Source organism: Emys orbicularis, chromosome 20 (genome assembly GCF_028017835.1).
Source record: "Emys orbicularis isolate rEmyOrb1 chromosome 20, rEmyOrb1.hap1, whole genome shotgun sequence".
NCBI classification, from domain to species: domain Eukaryota; kingdom Metazoa; phylum Chordata; order Testudines; family Emydidae; genus Emys; species Emys orbicularis.
Genome location: NC_088702.1, coordinates 18351053 through 18372947, shown reverse-complemented (window position 1 = coordinate 18372947; position 21895 = coordinate 18351053). Strand labels below are relative to the sequence as shown.

The window sequence follows — 21895 nt, the reverse complement described above, 5'->3', positions numbered from 1 at the left end:
CCAAGCCCCTCCCCGTTTGGGAACTGAGCCTGGTCACCGGAAACCTGCAGCCACTTCCACCCCCCTCCCCCGCCCTGGGCAGGGGGGGGAGGGGCGGAGAAGAAAGAGTGTGAGCAGTAACACACCCATCACACATACACACACGCAAGTGCGAAAGCGTGTGTGAGGTTGCACACAGAGCCCGGCCCAAAAGCACCACACGTACGGGGACAGAAACAGACGCACATACACACAATGTGTATGAGCTAATACACACACAATGGTGGGCAAAAATACACCCCCCCTTATGCATAAGGCACACACACCAGATGCCCACACCCCTCCTGCACAAAATGCACACCCCCAATGGATGCAAACACACATCATCGGTGCACACACCTTCAGGCACAAATACTTGCCCATGCAGCCTTATCTTACCAACGCACGCCCACCGCCATGCAGCTGCAGCAACGCGCTGGGACAGCGGGGCACTTTTCCGACATATTGTGTGGGAAGGTGGCGCGTGCCTCAGTTTCCCCTAAGTGGTGCATGGTTCCCCAGGTGGTGGGAAAAGGTTGTTTACTTTTTGCAGAAATCCGGGTGTGGTTGATACTTACCTGCCTGGGCCCCACGCCCATGGAGCCTCTCAGAAGACAATGGCCATGCCAACTGCCCGGACATTTGGCACCTAGCAGCTAACACCCGTGGATGGACCCCGCAGCAGGGAGCCAGGAGGCTCTGACCAGCCCGGGAACAAAGCGCTGAGGAGGGGTCTGGTGGGGTTGTTACTTGTGGGGCTGCTGGAAGCGAGAAGCGTCTGGACAAGCTAGAGCGGGGTCAGAGGACTCCGGACTGACCCAGATGGACCAGGCTGTTCTCAGTGCTAATGAAGGGCTTTCCAGGCAGCTCAAAACCCTCCTGCTTTTACACCACTGCCCGAGAGTCACTCCAGATTAAGGAGGTTGGGGGCACATTGCTCCCTTTGGGGGTACACGTCTCCCTCGGGTGTCCAAGTCAGGCAGACTTGCTGCAGGGAGCTCACGGCGTGACACGGGGGTGGAAGACTCCGAGGTTAGGTCCCAGGAGGCGAAGCCAGGTGGTTGCTCCTAGTGAGGGGGGGGGGGACTGACATACTGAAAGGGGCCTCCCCAGGGCTGGCCCCCTGGATCTGTGACACTTGCACACGTGGATCCGTGCAAAAATGCACACACTCACACACACCCACACACTGAGATGACCGCTCAGCTCCAAACACAAATGGGCAAACGCACGCCCACACGCTCCCGCAGCAACGTGCAAGGAAAAATTCACGCACGGGCCGCGGCACGTGGCCACAGCGGCCGACAGTGACACACGCATGATAGACCCCTGCGCGTCCCACCTGCAAGACCTGCTCCCACCCGCTCCCGCATTTCTTCCATTTTCATCCCTCAAATCCCACAAGAGAGAGAGGTTTCCCCATGCTGCTAAAAAAACCAGCATAAAACCGGTGGGTGAAGATATGATCTATATAAACAGAATTCAGACAATTTTTACCACTGAAAGAATCAAACAAATCTTGCTTAAAGCAGGTACAAACACACTGTAACTCCTGTTATCATAGACAGGAAATCTCTTTCTATCCCTCGCTTAACTTGAAGTATGAAAACTTTCATTTAAAAACAGACTGGCTTTGCATTGCTGAGATTCTCTTTCTGCCAAACTGATGGGAGATTTCGTGGGTTCCTGCAAATCGCTGCAGTCTGGGGTATTTGCCCACCGGCAACAAAGTACATTTCACCCACCCCCACTATTATGGCAGCGAGTCCTGCTTCAGGGCTCTCCTGGGGATCCGTGACACACATGCACACAGATTTGTGCAAAAATGCACCCCCTCCATGCACCAAACTGCACACTCAGCTCCAAATGCACAGGTGCAAAAGCACGCCCACATGCTCTGGCTGCAACATGCAAGGAAAAATGGATGCACAGGCACACAGAGGCCAACAATGCACCCATGATCCCTCACTCTCACACACATGCTGGCCCCAGTGCGCCCTGCTCTACCCCCCAGGCCGCACTCCCCTCTTAGAGCTGGGGACAGAACCCAGGAGTCCTGGCTCCCAGTCCCTCTGCTCTAACCCACTAGACCCCACTCCACTCCCCTCCCCAGGGACAGAACCCAGGAGTCCTGGCTCCCAGCCCCTCTGCTCTAACCCACCAGACCCCACTCCCCTCCCCAGGGACAGAACCCAGGAGTCCTGGCTCCCAGTCCCTCTGCTCTAACCCACTAGACCCCACTCCACTCCCCTCCCCAGGGACAGAACCCAGGAGTCCTGGCTCCCAGCCCCTCTGCTCTAACCCACCAGACCCCACTCCCCTCCCCAGGGACAGAACCCAGGCGTCCTGGCTCCCAGTCCCTCTGCTCTAACCCACCAGACCCCACTCCCCTCCCCAGGGACAGAACCCAGGAGTCCTGGCTCCCAGTCCCTCTGCTCTAACCCACTAGACTCCACTCCACTCCCCTCCCCAGGGACAGAACCCAGGAGTCCTGGCTCCCAGCCCCTCTGCTCTAACCCACCAGACCCCACTCCCCTCCCCAGGGACAGAACCCAGGAGTCCTGGCTCCCAGTCCCTCTGCTCTAACCCACTAGACCCCACTCCACTCCCCTCCCCAGGGACAGAACCCAGGAGTCCTGGCTCCCAGTCCCTCTGCTCTAACCCACCAGACCCCACTCCCCTCCCCAGGGACAGAACCCAGGAGTCCTGGCTCCCAGCCCCTCTGCTCTAACCCACCAGACCCCACTCCCCTCCCCAGGGACAGAACCCAGGAGTCCTGGCTCCCAGCCCCTCTGCTCTAACCCACTAGACCCCACTCCACTCCCCTCCCCAGGGACAGAACCCAGGTGTCCTGGCTCCCAGCCCCTCTGCTCTAACCCACCAGACCCCACTCCCCTCCCCAGGGACAGAACCCAGGAGTCCTGGCTCCCAGCCCCTCTGCTCTAACCCACTAGACCCCACTCCACTCCCCTCCCCAGGGACAGAACCCAGGTGTCCTGGCTCCCAGGCCCTCTGCTCTAACCCACCAGACCCCACTCCCCTCCCCAGGGACAGAACCCAGGCGCCCCGACGCACAAGCCCTAAAACCCCGAGAAGAGAACTAGAGAGTCGGAGGCGACAGAAGACAGCAGCGCCACCTGGTGGTTGGCTGCGATAGCGCCGATGGCAGATCAACCCCAGCCCTTTGTAGGGTTACCGAAGCGGGGCCATTCAAATCCCCTTTCCCCAGGGGCAGCAGATAAACCCCCCAGGGAGCCCCCAGTTGGCACGCAGCCCTCTGGATGGAGCACAGGCCCCTCCCCAGCCCTGCCCGGAGAGTGAAAGAATTGAAGAGACTCTCATACCAGGCTGTTATGTTTCTCTTTAACAGGCATGGGGCAAGACGACCCTACCCAACAGCTGGGCTGCTTGGCATTGCATTGCGGTGAGTATGATGGGCCACCTGGCATGGCTGAGAGGGAGGGCTAAAGCCCTGGGCTGGGAGCCAGGACTCCTGGGTTCTACGTGAGCTCTTGGAGGGGAGTGGGGTCTAGTGGTCAGAGCCAGGGGAGGGGGATGGGAGCCAGGACTCCTGGGCTTTAGCCCTGGTTTGGCTGCTGCCGTCTGCCCCCTTGCCCTAGGTGAACAGACTACACATGGAGGCCCTGGCCGGCCTCACAACGCAGCTTTCTCTGGGCCCAGCTGGGGACACCCTCCCCCTGCACTCCGACCAGTTGGGGTATTCCTGGGCACCCCCAGCCAGGAAGGTGCCCAGGGCCTGCGGCAACGCGGATGGCAACCGGGGGGCAGGGGAGGACGCCTGGGGCGCAGACAGGGGGGCCATGCCCACGTCCCTGAAATGCTGCTGGGCTGGAGGACCAGGAACTTTCTCTGCCTGCTGAGTTAGCTGAGGATCAGGCCCAGCTGTAAATAAAATAAATTTAAAAATAAATATTCTGTACCAGAATAGGGACTGGGGCCCCCAGGACCTGGCCTAGCTCAGGTTTCAGCAGACCCAGGCAGCGTTGCTCACACCTGGGACAGCTCCCCCCTCTCCCAGCACCGGGCTCAGGCTCTCAGCAGACTCAGGCAGTGTCGCTTGTACCCGAGGCAGCTCCCAGCAGATTCACGGTTTTCAGCTTTTCTCCCCACTTGCGGGGGCTCGACCCAGAATTGGTTTTTTTAACTGAAGGCTGAGATTCGGGGGGGGGGGGGGTTGGGAAATGTGTGTTTCTTTTAACTGCTCTTTTTCCCCCCTCTCACTTCTTTCAGCTGGGAGAGGGGGAGGAAGCGGCTGCTGGAGATGCTCCCCCCCCCCAAACGGGGAATGAGCCCTGCTAGAGAATTGCAGTTTAGGGGTGTGGTGACACTGGGGGACCCGCAGTCTCTGGATAAACCCAGGCCTGAGCTCTCTTGCCCCCCTCCCCCCCCAGCTCCCCCAGTGCCCCTCAATCCCCACCCACAGCTCTCCCCCCACCTCTGGCTGCGGGACCAGGCGCCCCATCTACACTTGGGGAGGTAGCCCCAGGCCCTGTGTGCTGCATGGGGGGCTGTGGGGGAGGGGAAGGGGGTCCAGAGTCTCACCCCCCCCCCCCCACAACTCATCCCATCAGCCCAGGGGAGGGGGGATCTCCAGCAGCTCTTCTTGCTGCAGGAGGGAGCTGGGCACTGGGACCACCGGGGCCCGGCTTTCTGGGGAGCCCCCGGGGGCAGAGAAGAGGGAACAGGTGCTGGCAGCCCCAGGGCAATCGGGGCTGGGGCTGTGGTACGGCCAATGCCTCCCCTTCCCCATGGGCCCAGCACGGCCAGGGGCCCCCCATGGCAGCCAGGTGGCCCGGCCCATGGCCAATGCCCCCCTCCCCCGCCCAAGAACAAACAAGGCTGGGGGGAGGGGAACACGGCTGCAGTAAAATAAATTGCACTTTAATAAGAAAGAGTCTGTGCACTGGGGGGGCAGCCCCCTCTGCGGGCAGGACAGCAAACCCCGCCCCCCAAGAGACATCTGTATAAAAAACCAGCCCTGGTGAATGGCTCTGGGGGGAGCCAGGCCCTGATTCCCTTCCCCCTCGCCCTCTAACAGCAGGGGCAGCAGGGGCCCCATCCCCTGCCTGCACCCCCCCACCAGCTTGGGGGCCCAATTCCCCCCCAATCAGGGCCCCACTCCCTGGTCCCGCTCTTCCCCCCCCCGGCTCAGGGGCCCAATCTTCTCTCTCCCCCCCCCCCCCCCAGCAGCACCAGCCCAAGACCCCACCCCCTCCAGCTGGGCATCTTTGGTTGCTCAGTCCAGGGTGGATCGGGGGGGTCCAGTCTGGGGGCCAGCCACGCCCCCCCAAGTCCCAGCCCCCCTGCGGGCAGGGAGGTCACGTGGGGCGGCGCAGGCCCTTCTCGGTGCCGATGGCGACGGTGATGTTGGTGTAGAGAGGCTGGAGCTCCTTGGCCAGCAGCTGGTAGTCCAGCGTGTTCATGCCGTCCTGGCGCCAGGTCCGACGCGTCTTGGCCAGCAGGTTAAACCTGGGGGACGGGGGAGGGGGTTAGCCGGACAAGGACCCCCCCATCCTGCCCACTGCTGGGATGCTGCCCAATTCATGCCCGATCTCCCCTCCCCTCTCTGCCAAGCCCCCCCCCCCCCCCATTCCCCTCCCATGCTGCCAGGATGCCCCCCCCCAGCAAGCCCCACTCCATTCCCCCCAACCCACTGCCAGGATCCCCCGGGCAAACCCTACCCCATTCCCCTCCCCTCTCGCCAGCAAGCCCCACTCCATTCCTCCCAACCCGCTGCCAGGCTCCCCCCCCCCAAGCCCCACCCCTGCTGCCAGGACCCCGCCCCCCACCAAGCCCCACACCATTCTCCTCCCCCGCTGCCAGGATCCCCCAACACCACTCCCCTCTCCCACTGAGGGGATCCCTCCCCCCCCCCCGCCATTCCCCTCCCCCCCCCCATCACCTCCTGGGGTTCTGCTCGTTGCCCTTGTCGTGGCCGTGTTTGATCATGCGGTAGCGGCCATGCTGGACGGAGGGCCGGGAGATCAGCATCCCGCTCAGCGCCACCCTGCGGGGAGGGGGGGCAGGGTTAAAAACCACGGGCCCATCTAGCCTGGTATCCTGTCGTCCCCCCGCCCATCACACCCACCGGCCCATCCAGCCTCACGGCAGGGGGGGCTAGGAGCCAGGACTCCTGGGTTCTCTCCCCGGCTGTGCCGCACATGTGCCTCAGTTTCCCCACCTGTATAACAGACCGTGTGGCCCCTCCCATAAACCTGGGCTAGCCCAGCAGGTGTCATATGAGAATCCTCACCCCCCCACACACCCCCCCCAGGTGAAAGAACCCAAAGGGGTGACTGACTGAGGGTGCCCAAGGCCCCGCCCCCTACCTCACAGCGATGTCATCGTCTTCGCCCCCCCAGCCCCAGTAGTTGTTGGGGAAACCGTTCATCTTCATGTACTGCTCCGGGGTCAAAGCCGACACCCCCCCGAAGTAGGTCTTGTAGGGCAACCTACGGGAAGAGGGGGCAGCGTCAGCGGGGGGCACTCCAGATGGGCAGTGATGGTGGGGGAGGGGAATCCAGGCTGTCAATCACACTTGCCAGAGATGCGGCCCCTCTGGGGTGGGGTACGGGGGCTGGTTATACAGGGACCCCCTCGCTCAGCATGGAGATGTGGCCATCTCTGGAGCGGGGCACAAGCTCTGATTATTCGGGGACCCCTTGCCTGGCAAGATGCAGCCCCTCTGGGGTGGGGCTCGGGGGCTGGTTATCCAGGGATCCCTTGCCCGGCGTGAAGACATGGCGGGCTGGTTATCTGGGCACCCCTCGCCCACCATGGAGATGCAGCCACCTCTGGGGCGGGGCGTACTTATTTGGGGACCCCTCGCCCAGCACGGAGACACAGCCCCTCTGTGGTGGTGCTCGGGGGCTGGTTATGCAGGGATCCCTTGCCCAGTGTGAAGACATGGCGGGCTGGTTATCTGGGCACCCTTCGCCCAGCATGGAGATGCAGCCACCTCTGGGATGGGGCGCAGGGACCCACTTGTATCCGAATTTGTCCATGGCGACGGAGGCATGCTTGGGGAAGCGGTCGCAGGTGTACAGGTTGCGGTCGTCCTCGGGGATGAGGTCAACGTCGTGGAAGAACATGCAGTCCCAGTCCTCATCCTTCATCGCCTCCTTGAACCCCACGTTCAGCAGCTTGGCCCGGTTAAAGGTGTAGTTCCCTGCCTGGTGGGTGGGAAGGGGGGACGACAACGGAGGGTTACTGCCAGCCCCCTGCTCTAACCTATAGGCCCCACTAATCGCCCCAAGCCGGGATAGAACCCAGGAGTCCTGGCTCCCAGCCCCCCTGCTCTAACCTATAGGCCCCACTAATCGCCCCAAGCCGGGATAGAACCCAGGAGTCCTGGCTCCCAGCCCCCCTGCTCTAACCTATAGGCCCCACTAATCGCCCCAAGCCGGGATAGAACCCAGGAGTCCTGGCTCCCAGCCCCCCTGCTCTAACCTATAGGCCCCACTAATCGCCCCAAGCCGGGATAGAACCCAGGAGTCCTGGCTCCCAGCCCCCCTGCTCTAACCTATAGGCCCCACTAATCGCCCCAAGCCGGGATAGAACCCAGGAGTCCTGGCTCCCAGCCCCCCTGCTCTAACCTATAGGCCCCACTAATCGCCCCAAGCCGGGATAGAACCCAGGAGTCCTGGCTCCCAGCCCCCCCCGCTCTAACCCCCAAGAGCCACCCCCCTGGATCGGCATCCAGGGCACCTGCTGGATGATGTAGATGCCGTAGCGGAGCTGCTGGCGTTGCAGGAAGGGGTGCAGGAAGTAGAGGAGGTAGCGCAGGTGCTGCTCCCGGTTGCGGTGGGGGATGATGACGGCCGTGCGGTGCAGGGGGTCGCAGTCGGGGGGCTGGTACCTGCCCCCGGCCGTCACATAGGGGTTCTTGCGCCCAATCTCCTCCAGGGTCAGTCCCGGGGGGAAGGTCACCCGGATCGGCCCCCCTGCAGGGCAGAGCAAACGTCTGAGCCCTAGCAAACTTGGGGTTCACAAGCTCTGGGGGGCCGCCCCCATACCCCACAGAGGGGCTTCAAAGCCATGGGAGCCCCCAAATCTCTGCCCCACTCCCACAGCCGGGGACAGAACTCAGGAGTCCAGGTTCCCAGCTGCCCTGATCTAACCACTAGACCCCACTCCCCCGACAGAGCCAGGGAGAGAACCCAGGAGTCCTGACTCCAAACCCCTCGCTCTACCCACTAGACCCCACTCCCCTTCCAGAGATGGGATAGAACTCAGCTGTCCTGACCCCAGCCCCCCCCCACCACTCTTCTCTCCCCCCCACCCTGTGAAGTCAGGGCTCCGAGCGCCCCTTACCTAGGAATGGGGAGGTCTCAGGGCAGTAGGGCAGTTCCTCGGGACGCAGCGGGGGCCGGGCGATGAGGCTGAGGTTGGCGTAGACGTCGCCGGGCAGCGAGGCGTTGTGGGCGGCGCTCTGTGGTCCCCCCAGCCCAGCCGGGGCCCCCCCTTTGTAGAAGATGCCCAGGAAGTAGGCGACCCGCCGGCGGTAGCCCTCATGGTACAGCAACGCCATCACCACCAGCTGCACCCCCAGCAGGAGCAGCAGGTACCGGCCGCGGGACTGCAGCATGGCGCGGGGCCGGGATCATCTAGCCATGGCGGGCGGGGACGGCTACGGCACCGCGTCCTGGGGACAGGCCGGGGGGGAGGGAGGTAGCATGACCCCCTGTGCCACCTGTAAACCAACCCCACTGCTCCCCAAGAGCTGGGGAGAGAACACAGGACTCCTGGGTCCTAGCTCCCCTCCTCCAACCCCCTAGACCCTCTTCCCTCCCAGAGCAGGGGAGAGAACCCAGGAGTCCTGGGTCCCAGCCCCCCTGCTCTAACCCCCTAGACTCTCTTCCCTCCCAGAGCAGGGCAGAGAACCCAGGAGTCCTGGCTCCCAGCCCTCTAACCCCCTAGCCTCCACTCACCTCCCAGTGCCTGGCGCAGATCCCAGGCGTCCTGGATACTGTCTCACCACCTCACCTGCCTGAGGTGTGAGCCAGACACTGCTGCAGGAGGCGTGGCAGGAATTGGGAAATCAGGGAAGACAAAAGCCAGCCAGCCCCTGGCTCAACAAGTGTCTCCGGGAACAGATCCCGCCCCACCACAGGTTCCCCTCCCACCAGACAGCTGGGAGCCAGCCAGGATTCCTGGGTTCTCTCCCCTGCTCTGGGAGGGGGATGCACTGGTTGGCGATGAGGCTGGCCCAGTTGGGTCCTGCCTGTGGGGTGCTCCCCTGCTGGGACTTGGCTCCACCTAGCCCAGCCTCCAGGCCCTGACCCCGGGGCCCGCGTCTGCTTTCATGTGCCCCGGGGGCTGGATGTTTGACATACTTTGCAGGAACCCTTTGTCCCTGGGCCTGCTGCTGTTAGGGGGAGGGGATCATTCCAGCAGCAGGGCCAACAGCACCAAGGGAACCCAAGCGTCCTGGCTCCCAGTCCCTCCTCCCTCTGCTCTAACCACTTGACCACACTCCCCTCCCCAGCACAGAACCCAGGCATCCTGGCTCCCAGTTCCTTCCTCCTCCGCTCTAACCTCCCCGGGGATAGAACCCAGGTGTCCTGGCTCCCAGCCCCCACCCATCATGGTGTCCCCTGCCCCCGCTCCCTAGGTCTGGGAACTGGTTTCTCCAGATTGACCAGCCTTGTGCAATTTCAGGGCATGGCTGCTCTGATCCGGATCCTGGACTGACGCTGGTGCCCAGACTCTGCCCACGCCAGGGACTCCCCAACCCCACCTCCATGGGGCTGGATCAGAGTCAGCGCCCGCCTACAGGGCAAGGGCCCGGTGTCCCAACCCCCCAATTTGCTCCAGTGCCCAGGGTCCCCCAGCCCGGCCTGGGGGAGTGGAATCCGGGGTACTTACCTTGAGATGGGCAGCGCCCCCCAGCCCGCTCCACTGAGGCGGCTCTCAGTCCCTGCAGCTGGCTCAGGGCTCTGGGCTCTGTCCGTGGGGAGCCTGGGGGGAGGAAGAGGAGGAGAACGTGAGAGGAAGCAGGAAGGATACAGTGGGGAAGCGGCGGCGGGGGGGGGGGGGGGGGGGAGAGTGGAATAGGGGCTGAGACAAAAGGCCCACCCCCTTTTTCCATCCCACTGCTTTACCTAGCACTGAAATCTGGGGGAGAGCGCAGCAGCTAGCCACGGCCCCAGCAACGCTGCCCAGCAGGCTGCGCCAGGATGTTAAGGAGAAAAACATCCAAGGGGAAATGGGGCACGGGTTGGGGAAATTGGGGTTCCTAAGGGAAAAGGAAATGAGCCCCCCAGCTGCCCCATTCCCTGCAGCACGGTTGCCACCCTGCCCCCTCCCTGCAGCACGGCACCCCCGACTGAGCCCCCGTCCTGCTCCCCACAGCACAGAGCCCCCAGCTCCACTCCCTGCAGGTCTCCCATCCGTGTCGTGACCTGCATACCGTGAGACACCAGGGCACCTGGGCTCTCACCCCAAGGCGGGCATGGGACATGCCAGGGCCCCAGAAACCCGGTCTGGACCCCAGGGGGCAGGCACAGAGCCCGCTGGATGCAGCACCCCCCCTTCCAGTTGCTGGGCGAGCCAGAGTGCCAGCGTGCTGTTGCTTAGACAACTAGGGGTTGCCAGGCAGCCACTCCTCATCCGTCTTAAAGGGCCCGAGGCTTGGAAAGCAGCAAACCCCATCACAGGGTGCCCGCCAGACGCCCCTTCCTTACAGCATGAGGCATGTGCCCAGACCACCCCACCCCACCCCCGGCAGCTATCAGCCAGCTGCTAGAGGAAGAAAGCAGGATCTAGCGTGTCTGAGTCCCTGTCTGGTTTACAAAGGTCACATGGGGATGCCACATAGGGGTGGCTTGCCCAGTGTTGAGATGCAGCCACTTCTGGGGTGGGGCAGCTGGGGAACAGCCACCCAGTGACTTGCCCTTTACCCCACAGAGCTGGGGGTGGATTTACGTCAGCAGTGCAGGACGAGCACATTTTTGTGCCCTGGTGCAGCCCAGCCTCTCTTTGTTCTACACTATGGTTTTGGGACAGCAACGTGCTCAGAGGGGAAACACGGGGAAGGATCGAAGTCCAAGGTTGCTCTACCTCTGTCTGTGTAGGGAACCAGCTGCGCACCACACCACAGACAAATACCAATAAAGCCGCACGGTGAAACGAGCCAACACCGCTCCCATGTGAGACCTCACCCCCCCCCCCCCCGCCCTCCTAGCCGGCGCCACCCCAGCAAGGACCGCAAGTCTGCAGCGAAGGAATGGGCATGCGAGACAGGGATAGAACCCAGGAGTCCTGACTCCCAGCCCACCCACTCCTCTAACCCTCTAGACCCCACTCCCCTCCCAGAGCTGGGGATAGAACCCAGGAGTCCTGGTTCCCAGCGCCCCCCTACTCTAACCACTAGACCCCACTCCCCTTCCAAAGCTGGAAAAAGAACCCAGGAGTCTAGGCTCCCAGCCCCCCCGCCTTCTAACTCACTACCATAGGTGACCTCGAGCACCCCCAGGTAGCTCAGCTGACTCCCCCGTGCACCGGCACTAATGTGGCATTTACACAAGCGCTGGCCGTGTGCAGACCTGACGTCAGGGGGATGGACGCGAGCCAACAACATGGCATTTGGCACCATTCCGCACCGCGAGGCCAGTCAGGACCCTGGCCATGCCAACCCCTGCACCCCAATCCGACCCCAGGCCAGGGGACCGGCTGGCTCAGGGGGGTGGGGAATGGGGCCCTTTCCCCTCTAGTGGGTGCTGGCCTCGATCCATCCCCAGGGCGGGGGGGACTGGCTGGGGCAGGGAAGGGTTCTGCTCCACGGACTCCGCTGCAGCCAGCCGCCAGCCAGCAGGCTCCGTCGCCAGACAATGGCTCATTAACAGCCAGTTGGGCTCCGCATGGGGATAGCGCCCAGGAGGGGCACAGAGCCAGCTGGGGGACGGGCATGCAGCCAGGCTCAGACCAACGGCCCGACACAGGCCCTTTCGGAGACAGGGCCAGGTCCACGCCCAGACCCAGCACCCGCCCAGCTAATGGGAGCCCACGGGGTGCATGGGGGGGAGTCCCGGGACCCTCAGCTGGAGATGGGAAGTCCCGGCAGTGCTGTACTACCCCTGGGGGTCTGTCCCCTTTGCTGGGGCAGGGGAGCAGCCTCCGGGGGAAGGGGAGGGAGATCCCGTGCTCGGAGGGTGAGACCAGTGGGGGGCGGGGGCGTGGGCGCAGTGCAGGCATGGGGTGGAATGTGGGGGAGGGAGGGAAGCTGGGCAAGCAAGGCCAAGCCACTCCCCTGCTCAGTGCCTCAGTTTCCCCAGCCATCAAGCAGAGATAACTCTCCTTCTCTTGCGTAAAGCGCCGAGCTCTCCAGCTGCTTTATAAAGGGCTGTGGTGCTGCAACATCGGGAGTCCCGTCAGCTCCCGACCCAGCCCCGTGGTTCCACCCCTTTTTGTCCGGCTTTCATCTCCAGCCACTGGTTCTCGGCTGGATCCACAAGCCTCCCATTTCCTCCCCGCATCCTGACCATCGCTGCTCCGTCCTCGCTGTGACGGCTCACTACCGGGCCCCTTCTCCCGTCCCGCAATCATGTTGGGGTCTCTCCTCCGCCCCTGTCAACCAGCACCCCCCCAGGACCAGGCGCAGCGCTGGCCTCACCCTGCCGCACACAGCGGGAAAAGTCACCCAGAAAGCGCTGGCGAAAAGCAGAGGCCAGCGGAAACTCGGCTGCAAAAATCTCGGCACCACAAACCAACGCGATGGGCCGAAGAACTGCCCCACTGCATGCTGGGACTGACAGTGCTGGGATAGTCCAAGCTTCATCCATCCTCGCTCTAACCACCAGACCTCACTCACCTCCCAGAGATACGGACAGAACCCGGGAGTCTTGACTCCCACCTCCCCACCTTCGCATTAGATCCCATTCCCCCTCTCAGAGCTGGGGAGAGAACCCAGCAGTCCTGGGGGGGGGGGGGGAGGAGGGATAGCTCAGTGGTTTGAGCATTGGCCTGCTAAACCCAGGGTTGTGAGCTCAATCCTTGAGGGGGCCACTTAGGGATCTGGGGCAAAATCAGTACTCGGTCCGGCTAGTGAAGGCAGGGGGCTGGACTTGATGACCTTTCAAGGTCCCTTCCAGTTCTAGGAGATAGGATATCTCCATTAATTAATTATTAATTCCCAGCCCCCTTACTCTAACCACTAGACGCCACTTCCCTCCCAGAGTTGGGGACAGAACCCAGGAGTCCGGATGAGCTCATGAGACCGGCTTGGCCTGTCAATCACCAGGAGGGAGACGCTGAAACTGGGTAGTGTTGGCATCCAGCAGTGTCGGTGGATGAAACTGGGTCAGGAAGGAATAAAACCCGTCCATTTGGAGAGTCGCTTTGTTTCTGGCCTCAGGAACTTCCAGTGGCAGCGAGTTCCACAGGCTGCTGCATAACAAGGGGCTTGGCAGCTTCTATTGGAACAGCCGGCACTGCCTCATGCTGGGCGGCGGGTGGGACTTGGCCCTAGATGCACCCAGCTCTGGAAGGAGAGTGGGATCTAGTGGGTCAGAAGCAGGGGTGCCAGGACTGCAACTCTAGTAGCCCAGCACCCCAAGGGCTGGGTGAGCATCTCCCCTGCCGCCTGGAGACCCCCCAGTGCCGACAGCCAGACACCACCACGCTTCCCGGACCTGCGCTGCCTGCCCAGGCCGAGAGAACAGGGGCAGCCGGCTGAGGGGCCCAGGGGCTGAGTGAGGGGGGCAGGCACGGAGCGGGCGCGATACCAGCTAGATGTGCGGTCTGACCCAGGGGAGCAGGAGACCAGCAAGAGACCAGCCAGAGGGGCCCAAAGGGCCGATCCGGCCCTCCAATGGGCATGGGGGCAGGGCTGGCGCGTGGAGCCCCATGGGGCAGGGCCGAACGCTGAGCACACGGGGTTCAAGGAGCACCCCAGCTCATTACCCTTCCCCTGGGGGGGACGGCGTGCCCACCCCCACATACTCCCATTGCGGGAGGGAGGGAGCGATCCCCGTGGAGGACGGGCTGGGAAGAGCAGGGGGCAGGAGGTACCAGGAGGCTGTACAGAGGAGAGGGCAGGGTGGGGCACTCCCCACAGGGGGCAGGCTGGGGGGGTACCCAGAGGAGGCAGTGCGCTCTCCATGGGGGGGCAGGTCATACCCCAGGGGTGCACAGAGGAGGGGGAGGGGGTGCTCCCTGTGGGGGGACAGGCTGGTGGGAGCAGGGGCGGGAGGTACCCTGGGGGTGCACAGGGGAGGGGGCTCCCCGGGAGGGGTGGGGCACGGACAGCAGGGGGCGGGGCATGAGGTACCCCGGCCATGCACAGCGGAAGGGGGGGCAGGGGTGCTCCTCATGGGGGGTGGGCTGTGGGAGTGGGGGGCGGGGTATCCCAGGGGTGCACAGGGAAGGGGGCGGGGAAGCAGGGGGAGGGGCGCTCCCTGTGGGGAGTAGGGGTGGGAGGTACCCCAGGGGTGCACATGGGAGAGAGCATCAGGGGAAGGAGGCAGGGGGAGAGGGCACTCACCATGGGGGGTACCCCGGAGGCACACAGGGGAGGGGTGAGCAGGAGGCGGGGGATATCCCAGGGGTGGGCAGGAGAGGGGTGAACAGGGGGCAGGGGATACCCCTGGGGTGCACAGGGGAGGGAGCAGCAGGGGGAGGAGGCAGGGGGAGGGGGCGCTCCCTGTGGGGGGCAGGGGATACCGCAGGGGTGCACAGGGGATGGAGCAGCAGGGAGAGGAGGTGCTCCCCGTGGGGGGCGGGGCGGGGCAGGGGATACCCCAGGGGCACACAGGGAGGGGTGAGCACACAGGGAGGGAGGTGCTCCCCGTGGGGGCGGGGCAGGGGATACCCTAGGGGTGAGCAGGGGGCGGGGGATACCCCGGGGGTGCACAGGGGAGGGATGAACAGGGGGAGGAGGTGCTCCCCGAGGGGGGGGCGGGGGATACCCCGAGGGTGCACAGGGGAGGGATGAGCATGGGGGGGAGGTGCTCCCCGTGGGGCGTGGGGGAGGAAATACCCCAGGGTGCACAGGGGGCGGGGGATACCCCGGGGGTGCACAGGGGAGGGATGAGCATGGGGAGGAGGTGCTCCCCGTGGGGGGCGGCGGGGGATACCCCGAGGGTGCACAGGGGAGGGATGAGCAGGGGGGGAGGTGCTCCCCATGGGCGGTGGGGGAGGAAATACCGCAGGGGTGCACAGGGGAGGGATGAGCAGGGGGCGGGGGATATCCCGGGGGTGCACAGGGGAGGGATGAGCATGGGGAGGGGGTGCTCCCCGTGGGGGGCGGGGAGGAAATACCCCGGGGGTGCACAGGGGGCAGGGCATACCCCGGGGGTGCACAGGGGAGGTGCTCCCCATGGGGGGCGGGGCAGGAGATACCCCAGGGGGTGCACAGGGGAGGGATGAGCATGGGGAGGAGGTGCTCCCCGTGGGGGGCGGGGAGGAAATACCCCGGGGGTGCACAGGGGAGGGATGAGCATGGGGAGGAGGTGCTCCCCGTGGGGGGCGGGGCAGGAGATACCCCGGGGGTGCACAGGGGAGGGGTCGGCGGGGGGTGCACAGGGGAGGGATGAGCAGGGGGGAACATGCTCCCCGTGGGGGGCGGGGCAGGAGATACCCCGGGGGTGCACAGGGGAGGGGTGAGCAGGGGGCGGGGGATACCCCGGGGGTGCACAAGGGAGGGGTGAGCAGGGGGGGAGGTGCTCCCCGTGGGGGGCAGGGCAGGAGATACCCCGGGGGTGCACAGGGGAGGGGTGAGCAGGGGGCGGGGGATACCCCAGGGGTGCACAGGGGAGGGAGCAGCAGGGGGAGGAGATGCTCTTCCTGGGGGGCAGGGCATACCCCGGGGGTGCACAGGGGAGGGATGAACAAGGGGAGAAGGTGCTCCCCGTGGGAGGGGGCGGGGGATACCCCGAGGGTGCACAGGGGAGGGATGAGCATGGGGGGGAAGTGCTCCCCGTGGGGGAGGAAATACCCCAGGGTGCACAGGGGGCGGGGGATACCCCAGGGGTGCACAGGGGAGGGATGAGCATGGGGAGGAGGTGCTCCCCGTGGGGGGCGGCGGGGGATACCCCGAGGGTGCACAGGGGAGGGATGAGCAGGGGGGGAGGTGCTCCCCATGGGCGGTGGGGGAGGAAATACCCCAGGGGTGCACAGGGGAGGGATGAGCATGGGGACGAGGTGCTCCCCATGGGGGGCGGGGCAGGAGATACCCCGGGGGTGCACAGGGGAGGGGTGAGCAGGGGGCGGGGGATACCCCGGGGGTGCACAGGGGAGGGGTGAGCAGGGGGCGGGGGATACCCCGGGGGTGCACAGGGGAGGGGTGAGCAGGGGGGGAGGTGCTCCCCGTGGGGGGCGGGCAGGAGATACCCCGGGGGTGCACAGGGGAGGGGTGAGCAGGGGGCGGGGGATACCCCGGGGGTGCACAGGGGAGGGGTGAGCAGGGGGCGGGGGATACCCCGGGGGTGCACAGGGGAGGGGTCGGCGGGGGGTGCACAGGGGACGGATGAGCAGGGGGGGAGGTGCTCCCCGTGGGGGGCGGGGCAGGAGATACCCCGGGGGTGCACAGGGGAGGGGTGAGCAGGGGGCGGGGGATACCCCGGGGGTGAGCAGGGGGCGGGGGATACCCCGGGGGTGCGCAGGGGAGGGGTGAGCAGGGGGCGGGGGATACCCCGGGGGTGCACAGGGGAGGGGTGAGCAGGGGGCGGGGGATACCCCGGGGGTGCACAGGGGAGGGGTGAGCAGGGGGAGGAGGTGCTCCCCGTGGGGGGCGGGGCAGGAGATACCCCGGGGGTGCACAGGGGAGGGGTGAGCAGGGGGCGGGGGGATATCCCGGGGGTGCACAGGGGAGGGGTGAGCAGGGGGGGAGGTGCTCCCCGTGGGGGGTGGGGGAGGAAATACCCCGGGGGGGGCACAGGAGGCGGGGGATACCCCGGGGGTGCACAGGGGAGGGATGAGCATGGGGACGAGGTGCTCCCCGTGGGGGGCGGGGCAGGAGATACCCCAGGGGTGCACAGGGGAGGGGTGAGCAGGGGGCGGGGGGATATCCCGGGGGTGCACAGGGGAGGGGTGAGCAGGGGGAGGAGGTGCTCCCCGTGGGGGGCGGGGCAGGAGATACCCCGGGGGTGCACAGGGGAGGGGTGAGCAGGGGGCGGGGGGATATCCCGGGGGTGCGCAGGGGAGGGATGAGCAGGGGGCGGGGGATACCCCGGGGGTGAGCAGGGGGCGGGGGATACCCCGGGGGTGCGCAGGGGAGGGGTGAGCAGGGGGCGGGGGATACCCCGGGGGTGCACAGGGGAGGGATGAGCAGGGGATACCCCGGGGGTGCACAGGGGAGGGGTGAGCAGGGGGCGGGGGGATATCCCGGGGGTGCACAGGGGAGGGATGAGCAGGGGGGGAGGTGCTCCCCGTGGGGGGCGGGGCAGGAGATACCCCGGGGGTGCACAGGGGAGGGGTGAGCAGGGGGCGGGGGATACCCCGGGGGTGCACAGGGGACGGGGCTCCCCACGGGGGGGGCGGGGCGCGGGCTCTCACCCTCTCGCTCTGTCTCCGGGCGGCCGGGCCGGGCACGAGCCCGCTACGCGTCCCCGCTCCTCCCTGCCCCGACGGGGGCGGGACTCTTCGCGTCACCGGGGCGGCTGGGCTCCCATTGGCTGGTAGAAGGGGCGGAGCTCGACCGGAGGGTCAGAGACGGGCGGGCGTTCGGAGAGACCATCCACAGGGATGAGACACCAACCTGGGAGAGGGGGGAGAGACCAACCTGGGAGGGGGTAGGGGGCGAGACCAACTATCTACGCGGGGGTGGGGCAGCAGGGGGGCTGTACCTCACAGCTGGCGGGGCGGATGTGTGTGTGGATTTTTTACCCCCTGGTCAGGCCCTTTCCCTCTCCTCCCCCATCACCCGCCCTCCGGGGAAGCTGTGCCAAACATGGGGGAAACTGAGGCACACAGTGGCCTGGCAAAAAATGCTGCGGCAAATCCCTACTTTGTTGGAGCAAAGCGCGTCGGCCAGATCCACAGGCTGGGGGCTCCCCCCCAGAGACCGGTGCCGCTGAGAAAGATCAGGGCGGCTGTGGGGGTTCAGTGGCTGCACACGACGCTCCCAAGGTGATGCTGAGGCGCTCCTGGGGTGCACAAACTGGGGAGGCATGGGTGGGAGCAGAGAGGTTTTTTTCCCTCTGGATCTGGCCCCAGGGTAACTGGGCTGGCAAACCGGGCCCAGACCTGGTGCCCCCAATTGCGGATGAATGAGGGAGGGGGTCAGAGGTTTGAGCATTGGCCTGCTAAACCTAGGGTTATGAGTTCAATCCTTGAGGGGCCCATTTAGGGATTTGGGGCAAAAATCTGTCTGGGGATTGGCCCTGCTTTGAGCAGGGGGTTGATTGAACTAGGTGACCTCCTGAGGTCCCTTCTAACCCTGATATTCTCTGATTCTATGAGAGAAGAAACCAGGGGGAATGATTTCAGGGTTGGAAACCCCGCCTTAGGGTGAGAGACGCCAGCAGCTCCGCCTATTGAGCCGAACAAAGGGAAAGTTACGGGGGGACCTGATCCCTGTCCGGGAACACCTATGTGAGGGACAAATATTTAATACCGGGCTCTTCGATCCAGCAGGGGCACCTGTAACACCCTCCGACCACTGGGATTTGAAGCTAGATGAATCCAGATGGGAAATAAGATTTTTAGCAGTGTGGGAGTAATTCCCCCAGGGGATAATTTCCCAGGGGCATCAGGGGATTCTCCATCACTGGTGGGTTTAAAATCCCCTCGGGGTGTTGCTCAAAGAGATCTGCTTGATGGACGATTTGGGGGGCCGTTCCCAGGCCAGGGGGTCTGACTAGAAGATGGTCCCGTCTGGCCGTGGTAGCCAGGTATCTCTCTCCTGGCCCCACGGCCTCAGCTGCCTCCAAACTGGCAACTTGATCTCACCCCATGGCTGCTGTGGACAGGAGTTACATTCCCCCTCCCACCCAGCCACAGCTGACCAGGGTGCCCCTCATCCTGATTCCCATCACGCAGGCCCCCAGTATCCCCCGGCTTGAGGCCATGAGGGGTGGAAATGAGAGGCCAGGCCGGCCCTGGGCCAGGGAGATGGAGGAACAACAGGAAACAGCTGCGAAGCAGCTGGGCCCCAGCCCCACAGATGGGGCGGGTGGGAGAGTCACGAGGCAGCAGGACATGACGCAGCTGGAATAGAGACGCTCCCTCCTCCACTCAGTGCTAATAACCCCAGTGTCCCGGTGGGGCGCTGTGCTGCAGGGAGCAGGATGGGGGCTCAGTAGGGGGCGCTGTGCTGCAGGGAGCCGGTTGGGGACTCAGCAGGGTGCCCCATGCTGCAGGGAGTTTCACATATTCTTCCCTTCCGGTACTTAATTACCGTGCAGCTGTTCCCCAGCTGCCCAACTCCAGAGGTGGCTGCATCTCAGTGCTGGGCCAGCCATCCTCATGCGGCATTATGTGTGGCTGTTCACTCACTACCCCGCCCAGAGCTGGCTGCACCTCAGTGCTGGGCGAGCCATCCCCATGTGGTTGTTTCCCAGCTGCCCCGCCCCAGAGCTGGCTGCATTTCCCTCCCGTCTGTCTGGGCTAGGGAAAGATCAGGGTCTGTTCTGATCTGGGCTATGTCTCCACATCCCTGTCCCTGAACTATCCCGTCCCAATTGAGGCCGTGTGTCTGAGTGGTCTGCAGGGCGTGTGGCTCTGTCCCCTCCCCCGGTGGGTGAGATCCTGCCCTGCAGCTTGCCAGCTCCGATCTGCATGGCCCCTGCTCCTACCCACCGCAGAGACAGCTCTGGCATCCAGAGGGCACAGAAAACGCTATCCCCCCCCCGCCCCCATCCCGCCTCCCACACACAGCTCTGTCCCACATGTGCTTCTTATAAACAGTTGGCGAGAGACTCACCCCGCATCTCCCACCCAGGCCTGCTTCTTCCAGAGCTTGAATGTGGCCAGACGCCACTTAATTTAGGGTTGGTTTGTGCACATAGGGGCAGCTCAGTGGGGGGGCTCCGCCCGGTGGGTGTGTGTATGGGGGGGTGGGTCAGGACCAGCCCGATGTCCCAGCATGGCTTTAGGGGGCGCTGTGCTGCAGGGAGCAGGGCAGGGCACTCTCCCCTGGCAGTCAGGGCTGGTCCTGATGCCCCAGCACAGTGCTACGGGGCAATGTTGTGAATGGAACAATAGGAATTGCACTGTGTTGAAATGCAGCTAACTCTGGGGAGGGGCAGCTGTTTGACAGCTGCATAGCAACACTGCACTGACCCCCGCTGAGCCTCCCGCCTGCTCCCTGTAGCACAGTGCCCCCTGCTGAGCCCCCCCCCCGCTCCCTGTAGCACAGTGCCCCCTGCTGAGCCCCCCCCTGCTCTCTGTAGCACAGTGCCCCCTGCTGAGCCCCCCCCCCCGTTCCCTGTAGCACAGTGCCCCCTGCTGAGCCCCCCCTGCTCTCTGTAGCACAGTGCCCCCTGCTGAGCCCCCGCCTGCTCCCTCCGTCACAGCGCCCCCTGCTGAGCCCCCCCCTGTTCCCTGCAGCACAGTGCCCCCTGCTGAGCCCCCCCCTGTTCCCTGCAGCACAGAGCCCCCTGCTGAGCCCCCGCCTGCTCCCTGCAGCACAGAGCCCCCTGCTGAGCCCCCGCCTGCTCCCTGCAGCACAGAGCCCCCTGCTGAGCCCCCCCCTGTTCCCTGTAGCACAGAGCCCCCTGCTGAGCCCCCGCCTGCTCCCTGCAGCACAGCGCCCCCTGCTGAGCCCCCCCCTGTTCCCTGTAGCACAGAGCCCCCTGCTGAGCCCCCGCCTGCTCCCTGCAGCACAGCGCCCCCTGCTGAGCCCCCGCCTGCTCCCTCCGTCACAGCGCCCCCTGCTGAGCCCCCGCCTGCTCCCTGCAGCACAGAGCCCCCTGCTGAGCCCCCCCTGCTCCCTGTAGCACAGTGCCCCCTGCTGAGCCCCCCCCCTGTTCCCTGCAGCACAGAGCCCCCTGCTGAGCCCCCGCCTGCTCCCTGCAGAACAGAGCCCCCTGCTGAGCCCCCGCCTGCTCCCTGCAGCACGGCGCCCCCTGCTGAGCCCCCCCCTGCTCCCTGCAGCACAGAGCCCCCTGCTGAGCCCCCCCCTGCTCCCTGTAGCACAGAGCCCCCTGCTGAGCCCCCGCCTGCTCCCTGCAGCACAGCGCCCCCTGCTGAGCCCCCCCCTGCTCCCTGCAGCACAGAGCCCCCTGCTGAGCCCCCCCCTGCTCCCTGTAGCACAGAGCCCCCTGCTGAGCCCCCGCCTGCTCCCTGCAGCACAGCGCCCCCTGCTGAGCCCCCGCCCTGCTCCCTGCAGCACAGCGCCCCCTGCTGAGCCCCCGCCTGCTCCCTGCAGAACAGAGCCCCCTGCTGAGCCCCCCCCTGCTCCCTGTAGCACAGTGCCCCCTGCTGAGCCCCCCCCCTGCTCCCTGCAGCACAGGGCCCCCTGCTGAGCCCCCGCCTGCTCCCTGCAGCACAGAGCCCCCTGCTGAGCCCCCGCCCCGTTCCCTGCAGCACAGAGCCCCCTGCTGAGCCTCCCGCCCTGTTCCCTGCAGCACAGGCCCCCCTGCTGAGCCCCCGCCTGCTCCCTGCAGCACAGCGCCCCCTGCTGAGCCCCCCGCCCTGTTCCCTGCAGCACAGAGCCCCCTGCTGAGCCCCCGCCTGCTCCCTGCAGCACAGTGCCCCCTGCTGAGCCCCCCCTGCTCCCTGTAGCACAGGGCCCCCTGCTGAGCCCCCCCCCCGCTCCCTGTAGCACAGAGCCCCCTGCTGAGCCCCCCGCCCTGATCCCTGCAGCACAGCGCCCCCTGCTGAGCCCCCCCTGCTCCCTGTAGCACAGTGCCCCCTGCTGAGCCCCCCCCCGCTCCCTGTAGCACAGCGCCCCCTGCTGAGCCCCCCCTGCTCCCTG

The 21895-nt window shown here is 65.3% G+C and overlaps 1 protein-coding gene across 1 annotated transcript; it reads right to left on the bottom strand.

Annotated features, from left to right (window-relative positions):
* Positions 1 to 5357: 5357 nt before the first annotated feature.
* Positions 5358 to 8629, bottom strand: LOC135892410 (beta-1,4-galactosyltransferase 3-like). The gene is made up of 6 exons (XM_065420188.1): positions 8353 to 8629; positions 7747 to 7982; positions 7024 to 7211; positions 6369 to 6491; positions 5942 to 6046; positions 5358 to 5508 (listed from the first exon to the last, which is right to left on the bottom strand). The coding sequence occupies exons 1-6, from the start codon at positions 8624 to 8626 to the stop codon at positions 5358 to 5360; spliced, it is 1077 nt and encodes a 358-aa protein (XP_065276260.1). The 5' UTR covers positions 8627 to 8629.
* Positions 8630 to 21895: the final 13266 nt, after the last annotated feature.

Excerpts from the sequence above, each read along its gene's own strand:
- LOC135892410 (XM_065420188.1), bottom strand. The coding sequence starts at position 8,626 with ATGCTGCAGTCCCGCGGCCGGTACCTGCTGCTCCTGCTGGGGGTGCAG. Across the intron at positions 7,212-7,746 it reads GCATCTACATCATCCAGCAG|GCAGGGAACTACACCTTTAA; the intron begins GTGCCCTGGATG and ends CCCACCCACCAG. Across the intron at positions 5,509-5,941 it reads AACGAGCAGAACCCCAGGAG|GTTTAACCTGCTGGCCAAGA; the intron begins GTGATGGGGGGG and ends CCCGTCCCCCAG.